General features: G+C 35.4%; 1 protein-coding gene across 2 annotated transcripts in view; it reads left to right on the forward strand.

Moving 5' to 3' along the window:
• The window catches only part of GSPT1 (G1 to S phase transition 1), a 35,739-nt gene that overhangs the window by 16,196 nt on the left and 5,477 nt on the right, over window positions 1-14,066 (forward strand). For both annotated transcript variants that reach the window (XM_016197604.2, XM_016197605.2), the window contains exons 6-14: window positions 2,067-2,144; window positions 3,245-3,425; window positions 4,046-4,200; window positions 4,368-4,508; window positions 5,508-5,601; window positions 6,861-6,941; window positions 10,861-11,034; window positions 11,873-11,962; window positions 12,133-12,301. In XM_016197604.2, the coding sequence (XP_016053090.1) occupies window positions 2,067-2,144; window positions 3,245-3,425; window positions 4,046-4,200; window positions 4,368-4,508; window positions 5,508-5,601; window positions 6,861-6,941; window positions 10,861-11,034; window positions 11,873-11,962; window positions 12,133-12,301 (1,163 nt within the window). The remainder of the gene's footprint in view (window positions 1-2,066; window positions 2,145-3,244; window positions 3,426-4,045; window positions 4,201-4,367; window positions 4,509-5,507; window positions 5,602-6,860; window positions 6,942-10,860; window positions 11,035-11,872; window positions 11,963-12,132; window positions 12,302-14,066) is intronic.

Consider the following 14,066-nt stretch of genomic DNA (forward strand, 5'->3'; position numbering starts at 1 on the left):
TAAATATATTTCTGAAACCTCTCTTTTACATTTTTTATAAAAACTAATATAGAACCAACCCTAGCTTATAGGAAATCTTAGTCTTTGAGTATAATTTTCTTGGGAATAATGAAAACCAGCTCTTGAAACTGGTGCATAGAGAGAACTGGTTTTTCCTCACCATCAACTCCTTAAATTTATGTGCGTTTAATTAAAGATAGGTGGTCTGGCTAACATGTGAAGATAATTTTTTATCATTATAAGTTGTCAAGGTATGAAGACACCATGGTTGGCCTTCAGTAATATATTCTAGTATTGAAAAAACTTTTAAATTCACAGGTCTTAAATATTTAACTCTTCTTAGATTAGACCCATTTCTTTAAACTCATCAGAGGATCTAGAGGGTATATCATCATTGTCTTGCCTTGTTAAGTAATCTTAATTGATAATCTTGCCAATTCTCACTTCTGAAGATTCCTCAGCAGACCCTAAAACAAGGATCCTCACCTAAGACTCTATGAATAGAAGTGTTGGGCCCATTTGAGGTTGTGTTTTAGAATGTATATTTTTTGCTTATGGGCTATACTTTTCATTGGTATTTCCCTGGGGTTCTACACCCAAATGGTTACAAACATGTACTATAGATGACTGCACAGAGAACCCCTAGAGATGAAAGCCAGAACTGGAATCACCAAGGAATTATTTTAAAATAATCTCACTTTGAGAAATAATATTTTTTAAATATTAAATATTGAAATGTATTAGTAAGACTTAATTGTCTGGACAACACTGTTGGAATCATTTTCTTTTATATAGCATTTACATTTGCTTATTTAAAAAAAAAAAAAAAAGACTTTTATTGCTCTGGCCAGTGTGGCTCACCAGAAAAGGTTGCTAGTTTGATTACCTACCAGTCAGGGCTCTTGTCCGGGTTTTGAGCTTGATCCTGGTAGGGGGCATATAGGAGGCCCATGGATGTTTCTTATCCCTCCCTCTCTAAAAATCAATAAACTATTCTAAAATAAGTAAATAAACCTTTATTATGAATTAATTTTAGATGTCAAGGGTTGCAAAAACAGTACAGAGTTCCTGTATACCTTTCATTTAGCCTGCCCTAATGTTAACATCTTACATAATTATAGTACAATCATCAAAACCAGGAAGTTAGTCCTAGCTGATCTGGCTCAGTGGTTAGAGCATCGCCCCATGGGCTGAATGGTCCTGGGTTCAATTCTGGCCAAGGGCATGTGTCTATTGCAGGCTTGATCCCTGGCCCCGGCCAGGGCCCCATTGTGGGAGGAAGCCAATCCATGTGTCTCACATCAGTGTTTCTCTCTCTTTCTCCCCCTTCCACTTTCTCTGAAAAGCAATGGGGGGGGGGGGGGGAGTTTAACATTGCTGTAATACTGTTAATTAAACTATAAATCTGTTTGAATTTCACCAGTTTTGCATTAATGTTCTGTTCTAGAATTCCATATTGTGTTTAGTTGTTTTGTCTCTTTAGTCGTCTTCAACTTGCAACATTTCCTGTCTTGTCTTTCATGACCTTCATAATTAGAAGAATGCTATTCAGTTGTTTTAAAGAATATTCTTCAATTTAGGTTAACTGCTGTTTTTTACAGTCAGATTGAGGTTAGGCATTTTGGGCAAGAATATCACCAAATAGCCTGGCCGGCGTGGCTCAGCTCTTGAGCACTGACCTATGTTCCAGGAGATCTCGGTTTATATATATATATATAAAGACTACCACCAAAGATATGTTGTGCTCTTCTTAGGGTATCCAATTAGGGTAAAAGATGTCAATATTCAGTATGTTTTATTTATTACTGGTGATATTAGCTAAAAATTATTTGGTTAAGGTACCATCTGTCAGGATTCTCCACAGTAAAGTTATTTTCCCCCCTTTTATTTTGTGGGAGATAATTTGCGACTATGCAAATATCTTTTCCACTGAAAGTTTCCTGATGTAAGCATCCACTAGAGAGGTACCTTTACTTCAGATATCTTTAGAATTGAAATTCCTTTTTAAGTGCTTTAAAGTTTTCCTAATTTCATTGAGTAATTTGTTTTTCTTTAAATGTTTTCAGGTATTTGACTGGAATGGTTGACAAAAGGACACTTGAGAAATATGAAAGAGAAGCTAAAGAAAAAAACAGAGAAACTTGGTATACTGAACTTTTATGATACTATATATTACTTTTAAGGAAATGCTGTCCACTTAATGCTTTTATAGTCTACTGAAATGGTGTCTTAACAAAGGAAGTTTCTTTCCCCTCATACTATTTAGTAGATCATTTCCTGATGACTTCAAAACTTAACGCAGAGAAAGTTTGTAAAAATTCAAACATCCAGTAATAAGAGACTTGTTGAATAAATTATAAATCATCCATTTAATTGGGCCATTACCTAATCACTAAAAAATTGCATTTAAATAATTTATAGTAACCAGGAATAGAGTTTATGTTACAGTGGAATTTGGGGAAAAAGCAGGAAACATGATTGTACTTAGGATATGATCATTAACTATGTAATTAAACAATGGAAAGAAAAAGAGAATGGAAGGAATTATTGACAGTGATTCCCTTGAGTGGTGAGAAAAAAGGTCAACTTTTCTTTTTGTCTAACCTTATCTATTTTATTTTCTAAAAGTTAGCAAGCTTATCTGAATGGGACATTGATGTGTTTTGTTTTTTTTTTGTTACATTGCTCTGTAAGGGGAAAATCCTAATAATGAGTATATTACTATGAATTACAGATGATAAGGTAATCTAAATTAATGCCTGCTATTATAGATGATTTGAACCTAAATAAGTTTTACATGGTAAAGTAATACTGAAATACTTTTAGCAAGTAACTTGCTCCCAAATGGCAGGTTAGTGGCCTTCACTTTAAAAAAATATCCTTAGATAGCCAATATTTTTATTATATTTTGTGACAGATTATAAAAATGAAATCTAGAGGAACTTACAGTGATATTGGCATTGGTACTTAGTCTTTCTGTGTATGTTGTCAGCTATTTTCATAAATAATGTTCGCTTCTAGAATATATAGTGGAGTGTGGGTATATGTAAAAGTTTCAAGTGTTTGAATCACAATAATACAAGTTTCATTCTCTTAATTTTCATTTCTGCCTAGTCCTGTTCCTGGTTTAAATGTTGTATGATGGATATAAAGCTAGATGTCATCAATTACACCTTTAATGGTAGAAGAATATCTTAAAAACTCTCATGTTCTTATCAGTATTATTCTTTTAAAATTATTTCAGGTACTTGTCTTGGGCCTTAGACACAAATCAGGAAGAACGAGACAAAGGTAAAACAGTAGAAGTGGGTCGTGCCTATTTTGAAACAGAAAAGAAGCATTTCACAATTCTAGATGCCCCTGGCCACAAGAGTTTTGTCCCAAATATGATTGGTGGTGCTTCTCAAGCTGATTTGGCTGTACTGGTAAGAAAGACATTTCTAGTTCATCTTTATATTTGTTAGTAGCCTTACTTAAATTTTTAAATATTTGAGTTTATCTTCTAAAAGCTAGAATTTAGGTTGTGGTGAACTATACATGGTCACAATTTTCACTTTTGTTTCACTTATCTGCACAACAAATCTTTATAATATGCTTGACTTATGAAAATATTTCAACTTGCCTCTGCCATTCCTGTTATCTATTATGTGTCAGAACTTAGTGTCCCTAAATGCCAAACCCACCACTAGGCACTGGGTATGAAAATGAATAAGAAATGATCCATTTTTTTTAAGGCCTTCCATCATTTTGCTTTTTTTTTTTTTTTTTTTTTATCAGTGTACTAGCACTAAATCACATAACGTGTATTTGAATTGTAAAATATACAGGCATACTAGATTTTGGGAAATTGGGGGATTGGAAGAAACATACTTAAATCTGATATCACTTAAGACATTGTTTGTGATATTCAAAAGCATGTATATTATGACTAATTTTCTTCTATATTCTTGCAGAAAGATTCTGATAAAATTGAAAGGAACGATGCTTTACTGCTAGAAGGGTATACCTGAATTGTAAGAATAAACTATTTGATTTCTTGGAATAGGTAATCTCTGCCAGGAAAGGAGAGTTTGAAACTGGATTTGAAAAAGGAGGACAGACAAGAGAACATGCAATGTTGGCAAAGACAGCAGGTGTAAAACATTTAATTGTGCTTATTAATAAGATGGATGATCCAACAGTGAATTGGAGCAATGAGAGGTAAGCTTACATATTTTACTGATTTTTTATAGACATGTTAGTGAGACTAAGGATGGTTTTGTTGTTGTATGTTTTCCCCCCTGTGGTTTTTCTAAGCCTCATTTTAAAAAATGAAACTAGATTCCAATTGCTTTATATTATAATTGAATTATTTATAAATATTATAGATATGAAGAATGTAAAGAGAAACTAGTACCATTTTTGAAAAAAGTTGGCTTCAATCCCAAAAAGGACATTCACTTTATGCCCTGCTCAGGACTGACTGGAGCAAATCTTAAAGAGCAATCAGATTTCTGTCCTTGGTACATGTAAGTAACCTTTTCTTCCTTTAAAAAACAGTTTATGTCTTAATAAGTAATTAAAGAAAATATTGATTGTAACTCTGGCTTTAAAAATACTAGGACCTTTGCCCATTTTTAATTGGGTTGTCTTTTTATTGAGTTGTAAGAATTCTTTGTGCATTGGATACAAGTTCCTTATCAAATACATGATGTGCAAATATTTTCTCACATTCTGTGGGCGTCTTTTCATTTTCTTAATGGTGTCCTTTGAAGCATAAAAGGTTTTAATTTTGATGAAATCCAGTTTATTTTTTCTTTTGTTGATTGTGCATTTGGTGTCATACATAGCAAAACTGCCTAATCCAGTCAGGAAGAGTTAGAACCCTGTTATTTTATTCTAAGCCTGTTATTAACATTTAGGTGTGCATTTCATTTTAAGTTACTTTTTTTGTAAGGTGAATTCTTGATTATTCTATAGCTTTCTAAGTTTTCGACAGAAAGGGTAAGTGTTTGAATTTTGTTACTCATTTCCCCAAGATTGTTTGGTTATTCAGGGTTCCTTGACTTTCCATATAAACATTAGGATCAGCTTGACAATTTCTGCAAAAAAGGGCAACTGGGATTTCAATAGGGATTGCATTGAATCTGTAGGTCAGTTTGGGGGAACACTGCCATCTTGACAGTATTCTACATCTATAAACTGTAGTTTTAAAAGGGAAATTATTTTGTAGAATCCTGATTTCAGAGTTGGAAAAGTACATAAATTAAGTAAGAGTCTATAGTCATTTTATTACAAGATATGGGTTATTTGCTATAAAATATTTTTCTAAATCTTGAGGGAAGGTTTTTCATATTGAGCTAATTTGTTAACATTTTTCATTTTCTGAGAAATAAATGAGATGAACTGGATAGTAAATTAATGAGATGAGTACATGGGTAGAATGAAAACATGGTTATAACCATGTAACTTTTTAAAATTTTGATATTTATGTTGACTCTCTTTAATGGATATTGTTATGTTCTCAGTGGATTACCATTTATTCCATATCTGGATAATTTGCCAAACTTCAATAGATCAGTTGATGGACCAATCAGGCTGCCAATTGTGGATAAATACAAGGTACCCAAAGTGTTCAAGAAATTGGGTTTTATGGGAGGTGAAATAATTGTTTTGTGTTTTGTTTTAAATTATGAAACAACTTTAATAACAACATAACATAGATAGATGTGTCTTTATTAATGGCTGCATATTATTTTGGGGTATAGATAGACCATAATTTATTCAGCCAACTTAAATTAGTCCAGCTGTTTCCCAATGAGCCAATGGTAATTTTTTAGAGAGAAATTCATACAAGTGAAACTGCTAGACTCAAAGGATTTGCACATTAAAGTTTATGCATATTGAAAAATAACCTTCCAAAATACTGTGCTAATTTATATTGCCACGAGCAGTATGAGTGCTAGTATTACCACAGCCTCATCTAACTAGATATTAGTCTTTTTGTTAAAAAAGCATTATTACTATTATTTGTTAATCCTCACCAGACGATATTTTTTCCATTGATTTTCAGAAGGGGGACAGGGAGAGGGTGGGAGGGGGCAGAGAAAAAATATTGAACCCGTTACCCTTTGGTGCACAGGCTAATGCTCTAACCAGAAAGCATTCTTTTTAACTGCAATATCAATGTAATGTTTTGCCCCTCCTCAAATAAATTTTTTAATTAGCTCCATGCTAGATTTCTTTCTTTTATATACACGCGCGTGCACGTCTTCACCCAAGGACTTTCTTTTACTGACTTTAGAGAGAGAGGAAGAAAGAAGGAGAGAATGAGAGAGAGACATCAATGTGAGAGTTAAACATTGATTGGTTGCCTCCTGCAGAAGCCCAGACTGGGGATCAAACCCGAAACCTGGGTATGTACCCTGGCCAGGAATTCAACCTGTGATCTTTTGGTGTATGGGACAATGCTCCAACCAACTGAGCCACACTGGCCAGGGCTCCATGCTAGATTTCTTGAACAAGTATTGTTTTTCCAGTTTTATAGATGAGGAAACAGGCTCAGACATTGCCAGAACCTGAATTTGAACAAATAATTCACATCTTCAAATGTAAAATTCTGTGCCATCTTCTATACCATGCTTTCATTTTAAATCTTTGGCATACTTATTTGTTGGTATTAAAATTGTGCATATGCTTATACAGCAGATGTTAGAGAGTATTTGTTACCTATCCTGTATTTAAGATTAATTCTAAGTATTCTACCACTTGATCTAATGATTTTCTTTTATGAGTAAGCTCTGCAAGATTTCACTTTGGGTTGTTGAATTGTTGTAGAGTGGTAGTAAAAATCTGAAATTTGATTTTAAAAATTTCAACAGGATATGGGCACGGTGGTCCTGGGAAAGTTGGAATCAGGATCTATTTGTAAAGGCCAGCAGCTCGTGATGATGCCAAACAAGGTAAGAATTGGTAATGTTCTTTCCTGTTTAGTTTTTCTCTCGAAAATATTAGCAAGGAGCCAGGACTTTTCAAAAGCTTAGGGATTTCCAGGAAAAGAAACGTAACTTTTTAAATCCAGGATTACATTTTATTAATGTCAGGTATAGAATTTTTAAAAGAACATGTGGTGGTATTCATTGACAATTGGGGAAAAGTCAGTATTAGCACAGTGGTTGAGCTAAAAAATGCATCAACAGAGCTTCATCTCCTTTATTTTACAAGTTGTAGAGATCTGGATTGGTTAAGTGAGTTGCTTCTTTTTTAACACTGGAGTAGTGAGCCAAGGATGAAAACTCAGGTTTAATCATGATATTTAGCTTTCGTTCTTTTTTTTGTATGTGGTTTCATTGGATACTGTAACATAATTTGTCTAAGCTTTGTTTTAAGAGTAAAGGATTTGTCTTTATCATAAATATTGGTCTCTTCTCAACTCTTTTCTACTTGTTATTTCTTCATCGTTGGAGAGAGTTTTATTAAAACATGCAATATCTCCATGAATTATTCCTTTGTGTTATTTGTAACTGCTCACTTGGTAATATCTGCAGATTATATGTTACTAAGAAACTGTTACCTGTTTTCCAGAGAGGGCTTCTCTAACAACTCAAAGATGTTGCTTAATGTAGGAAAATAGACCTGAATCATTAGAACCTCCAGACAGAGATTTTGTTAGATTTAAATGAGAATTTCTTTACTATGTTCCATTCCAGACACAGTGAATTAGAAAACATATCTGTTGTCAATGTAATGTTTAGGTATAATTGGCACCTTACAAATTATACTCTGGGGTTTCTTGATGCCTTATGCATCAGAGATTAGAGTATTCTACCATAGAGTTATTTTTGTTCTAAAGTGTTTCTACTTAAAGCCTTCTTTTTCTGCAACTTGAAGGTCAGTGATAACCAAATAAAAATAATGGTCGGTTTGAACCCTTGCTCAGTTTTGCCTGTGGAGTGGTCATTAGAAATATAGTTTGCTCGTGGGAGATGGAAGGGGGATTGGTGGTTGCAAGGGTCAGGGGAGGGGAGAATGGGGAGTGACTGCTCAGTGGGTACAGGGTTTCCTTTTAGGGTGATGAAAAAGTTTTGGAACTAGATCGTGGTAATGGTTGTACCACATTGTGAATGTACTAGATGCCACTGGATTGTACAGTGTAAAATGATTTTAAAAGATAAATGTTATATGGTATTTTACTACCATAGAAAGAAAAGTACAATTCACTGTGGGCAAGGGCCTTAATATACGAGTTTTAGATGAAATGGCTGTTCTCTGTGGAAGCTGTCACTTTATACTAATTACTTAACTGGGCAGGTGTAACATATCTTATAGTTGGTTAAGTGAGCATTAAAAACTCAGTTCACTTTAGTCTCCTCAATCTCTGTGAAAGAGTTAAATATTTTAAAAGATACAAATGCCATACTATATTACATTTGAAAATTAATAGGTAGGCAGCCTATGGAATGGGAGAAAATAATTGCATATCATAAAACTGATAAGAGGTTTAATATCCAAAATATATAAAGAATTCCTACAGCTCAACACAAAAACCCTGACTAGAAACACAAGCAAAGGGATTAGATATTTTTCCAAAGATGTACAAATAAGTACATGAAAAGTGATCAACATCACTAATCATTAGGAAAATGCAAATCAAAACCCTAATGAGATAATACTTCACACCCATCTGTATGGCTACTGTAAAAACAAACAAACAAAAAACCACCAGGAAACAGTCCTGGCTGGTGGCTCAGCTGGTTGAAGGGTTGTCCGGTGCACCAAAAGTTTGTGGGTTCGATCCCCGATTGGGGCATATATGGAAGGCAGGAGGCAACCTGATAGATATGTTTTTCTCTCTCTCCCCCCCCATCTCCCCCTCCCCAAATCAATAAAAACATATCCTTGGGTAAGAATTAAAAAAATTTTTAAACCCAAAAAATAAATGTTAGTGATGATGTGGAAAATTGGAACCCTTGTGCACTGTTGGTGGGAATGTAAAATTGTGCAGCTGTTGTGGAAAACAATGGCGTTTCCTCAAAAAAATTAAAAATAGAGAAAAACCATATATATAATCTAGCAGTTCCACTTTTGGGTGTATAACTCTCCCAATTGAAAGCAGAGCCTCAAGGAGAGATTTGTACATCAATGTTCATAACAGCATTGTTCAAAGTTGCCAAAAGTTGGAAGCAACCCAAGTGTCCCACATATTAACAGATACACAAAATGTACATATGTACAGTGGATTATTATTCAACCTTAGAAAAGGAAATTCTGACACGTGCTACAATATGGTTGAACCTTGAGGACATTATGCTAGTGAAATAAACCAGTCACAAAAAGACATACTCTATGATTCCAGTTCTATGATGTACCTAGAGCAGTAGTCAAATTCCATAGAACCTGGAAGTAGATGGTGGTTGCGAGGGGCTGTGGTAAGGGAAGAATGGGGGAGTTGTTTAATAGTGTAGTTTCAATTTTGCAAGATGAAAAAAATTCAGAACTCAAGATTGGTTGCATAACACTGTACTTAGTACTACTGAACTGACAAAATGTTCAAGGGGATAAAATTTATGTTGTGTATTTTACGACCATAGAGTATTTAAAAAGTTAATGAGCCCAGCCGGGCGTGGCTCAGCGGTTGAGCGTCTACCTAGGATCCAGGCGATCGGGATTCAATTCCCGGTCAGGGCACATGCTGGGGTTGTGGGCTCGATCCCCAGTCGGGGCATGCAGGAGGCAACTGATCAATGACTCTCTCATCATTGATGTTTCTATCTCTCTCTCCCTCTCCTTTCCTCTCTCTGAAATCAATAAAGATATATTAAAAAAAAAAGTTAATGAAATTAAATTGATCATCTTTTACTTTGATATTTTACAAAATTTTTCCTAGTTTGTAGATTGATTTTTAGGCCTTCTTTTAGATTGCTGACTTGTTTACTCCTGGTTCTTAAAGAGTCCTTGGAAGCCTATGGTTTTAATGCCTGCATCACTTCTACTTCCTATGCTGGGCTGTAGCAGTAAGGTGAAGCAAAAGAAGTGATGTTGGAGGATCACCTCCCCTTTCTCACCCCCCAACCTTTCTCCCATCTGGCAAACATCAAAATGTTCTCTAGTCAATATTCTTTTTTTGTTGTTTTTTAATCCATACCCGGGGACATGCTTACTGATTTTAGAGAGAGGGGAAGGGGAAGGGAGGGAAGAAGAGAGAGAGAGAGAGGGAGGGAGAGAGGGAGGGAGGGAGGGAGGGAGGGAGGGAGGGAGGGAGGGAGGGAGGGAGGGAGGGAGGGAGGGAGAAGAGAGAACAAACGAACGATCCATCTCTTGCCTCCTGTACTTATTTATATACCTCGACCAGGGGTCAAACCCACAACCTCTAGGTATGTACTCTGACCAGGAATCCAACCTGCAACCTTTTGGTGTATGGGAGGATGCTCCAACCAACTGAGCCACACCAGCCAGGGTGGACAGTTCTTTTTAAGTTTAATTGTTCAAACAACTTTTAAGTACATTCTCCAGGTATTTGGGGATTGATAGGTTATGGAAGCTGTGTCTATTAAATCCTGGGATTCCATAATAAAAAATTATATACGTAAATATTCATGTTAAATCTAACATTTTAATTTTGAAAAGTAAAAAAGGCGGTGCTAGATTATACTGTGTTCTATTTGGAAAGTATTAGGATGTGCTAGTAAAACGATAACATTTTAATTGGCACTTGTATTTCAGGATATGATTTTCAAGTTTGTATCATGCAAATGTAGTAAGTATTTTGGCTAATCACAAGCACAGAAAAATGTGACTGCAACCACTTAACAGCTTGTTTTATGATCTGTAATGCAGTGAGTGAATGTGTCAGAAAACTTCCAACCTTGGTTTCTTTTTAAGCACAATGTGGAAGTTCTTGGAATCCTTTCTGATGATGTAGAAACTGATTCTGTAGCCCCCGGTGAAAACCTCAAAATCAGACTGAAAGGAATTGAAGAGGAGGAGATTCTTCCAGGATTTATACTTTGTGATCCTAATAATCTTTGTCATTCTGGACGCACATTTGATGCCCAGGTAAACCAGTTATTATAGTTGTCTTAGTGATCTTTACTGTTTAAGTGAAATTAGAATTTAAATATCCTTTGTCCTGATTATTGATGACATGCCATCATGTATAGAAGGGGAATTGAAATAGAATAAATTGTGTGTGTTACAACAGCTATAAGGTATCTTACAGCATAAGGTCTTCAAGATGGTATAGGTTCTTACTGGGTAGGCAGTATTCTTTGTAAGTTTTTTTTTTTTAATCTCTAGTTTATATCATTACTCAGTGTCTTTCACTTTAAGTAGAGCAAGTTGCCTTGAGGCCATGGTTTTGTCTGCTCCTTCAGGGCAAATAACTTTCCAGACAGGAAAACATTCACAATTTCTCCATGTTATTAGCAACCTGACCTCCCCAGGAGAGTGACAGAGTAAATGATTGGTGTAGTTCACAGAATTTTTCAGTTCTTTTACAAGGTATGACAACTAATCAAATCAAATTTTGATGCCAGATACATGGTTGTTTACTTTTACTGGTCCTTGGATATTGAGAAATAAAACTATATGTTCACATCTGCGGGGGGGGAACCCAGTAGCATGTGAGCAATAATGATTTCTTGGGGAGTATAAAGGAAAGGCTTCCCAGAGGGAAAAGAGTCTGCCTGATGTTTTTAAAGTTTGGGCACTTGACAAGATCAGTAGGGTAAGGATATCAGAGTTCATTCTTTGAGGTCAAGTGACCTGACCTATCACTTCTAACACAAAACAAGATGGTTAGTTACATATTCTTGTGATACTATATGGCACTTTAGCACATTCAATTATTTTTTGCCCTGGGGATAAAGATGTGAATTTTCTTTTTGTTTGACAGATAGTGATTATAGAGCACAAATCCATCATCTGTCCAGGCTATAATGCGGTGCTGCATATTCATACCTGTATTGAGGAAGTTGAAATAACAGTGAGTTTTAAGATAATTGGGGTTTTTGTTTGTGTGTTTTAAGACCATTTCATCATGATAATTTCTGGCCAATAGTAGTGATGTACTCTTAATTGCATGCCTATTCTTAATTTAATGATTGTTTTATTTGGCATTATTCTGATGTCTTCTCATCGTTTTATCTTGGATAGGCCTTAATTTGCTTGGTAGACAAAAAATCAGGAGAAAAAAGTAAGACTCGACCCCGTTTTGTGAAACAAGATCAAGTATGCATTGCTCGCTTAAGGACAGCAGGAACCATCTGCCTTGAGACCTTTAAAGACTTCCCTCAGATGGGTCGATTTACCTTGAGAGATGAGGGTAAGCCTTTAATGATGTCTAGTATGTCTAAGATGTACTCTTCACCTGAGTACAGTGCACATTACAACTAGTTCATAGTAAACTTGGATGCATGTTCTATAATACATATTTATGTAATAAAGGTTTTATGAGTTAAATGAATTGGATCCCGGCTGGGCGTGGCTTAGCAGTTGAGCGTTGACCTAGGATCCAGATGATCGGGGTTTGATTCCCAGTCAGGGCACATGCCCGGGTTGCGGGCTCGATCAATGACTCTCTCATCATTGATGTTTCTGTCTCTCTGTCTCCCTCTCCTTTCCTCTCTCTGAAATCAATAAAGATATATTAAAAAATAAAATAAAATAAATGAATTGGACAGCAGGTAAAATTAACTATGCATTTTGGCAGTAATGCTCTAGAGGAAGAATTTTGATATTTTGCAAATAGTGGGTTTTGAGAGCTATTTATTTACTAAACAAGACATTTCTGTGATGAAATCCTTTGTAATATGTGTGATTAAAGCCCACCTTGCCCTTTCAAGATTTTGCAAGGTGAGCCTGAGGTACACAGCTTGTCATTTTTTTTAAATGTTTTTATTGATTTGAGAGAGAGGAGGGGAGAGGGAGAGATAGAAACATTGATGAGAGCCCGGCCGGGCGTGGCTCAGCGGTTGAGCGTTGACCTAGGACCCATGCGATCGGGGTTCAATTCCCGGTCAGGGCACATGCCCGGGTTGTGGGCTCAATCAATGACTCTCTCATAACTGATGTTTCTATCTCTCTCTCTCCCTCTCCTTTCCTCTCTCTAAAATCAATAAAGATATATTTAAGAACAAACAAACAAAAAAACATCCATGAGAGAGTCACTGATCTTGCACACTCCCTACTGGGGATCAAGCCCCAAACCCAGGCATGTACCCTACTGGAAATTGCACCTGTGGTGACCGGGTTCATAGGTTGATGCTCAAGCGCTGAGCCACGCTGGCCAGGCCACATCTTGTCATTTTTGCAGTCAGGAAATCGTTTAAAAATGAAATACAATAAGTTCACTGCTGATATGGGAGTGGGAACAAAAGGGATATGTAGATTGATAGTCTTTTAACACCTGTTTTTTAGAGGTTTAATATTAATGTTCTTTTGTGTGTTCATTTCTGCTTATCTGATTTAATCTGAACAGCTGTAATTTTCCTATCTTTCGGTGATGAAATTCTTTGGCATCATGAAAACAAATTGATTTTTATTAAATATTTCTCTAGATTAAGATAACTATTTTAAAATTGTAAAATTTATGTAAAACTTTGGTTCAGTTGAAATATAGAATATGATTGCATGTTCTAATTACATTCAGCAAAAAATTGTATATCTACTGCATGTCAAGAACTGTGCTTAGCACTGGGAATATAATGATAAATGTGGTCTCTGCACCTTAGTTCAGAGAAATCTCTATAGAGACTCTATAAAATCCTTAAAATTTTTTATTTTAAAAATTTGCTTGGTGGTAGTGAAACTGGTTATTGGGTTTGTCCTATTGTAACAGAATGAGAATTTTAGTTACCAGTTGTACCCTGACAAAATCAGACAGAGGAAATTAATGTAGCATGGAATTTTTAACCCCAGGAATTATGGAGAGCCCTTTTTAACAGCTTTATTGAGATAATTCAAATACTATGAAATGGACCTGTTTTAAGTGTACAATTCAATGAATTTTAGTATGTTTACAGAGTTATACAGTCATCACATTCTGATTTTAGAATGTTTAGAATATCTCATAAGAAGCCTTTATACCT

This window comes from Miniopterus natalensis, chromosome 3 (assembly GCF_054644295.1).
Source record: "Miniopterus natalensis isolate mMinNat1 chromosome 3, mMinNat1.hap1, whole genome shotgun sequence".
NCBI lineage: Eukaryota > Metazoa > Chordata > Mammalia > Chiroptera > Miniopteridae > Miniopterus > Miniopterus natalensis.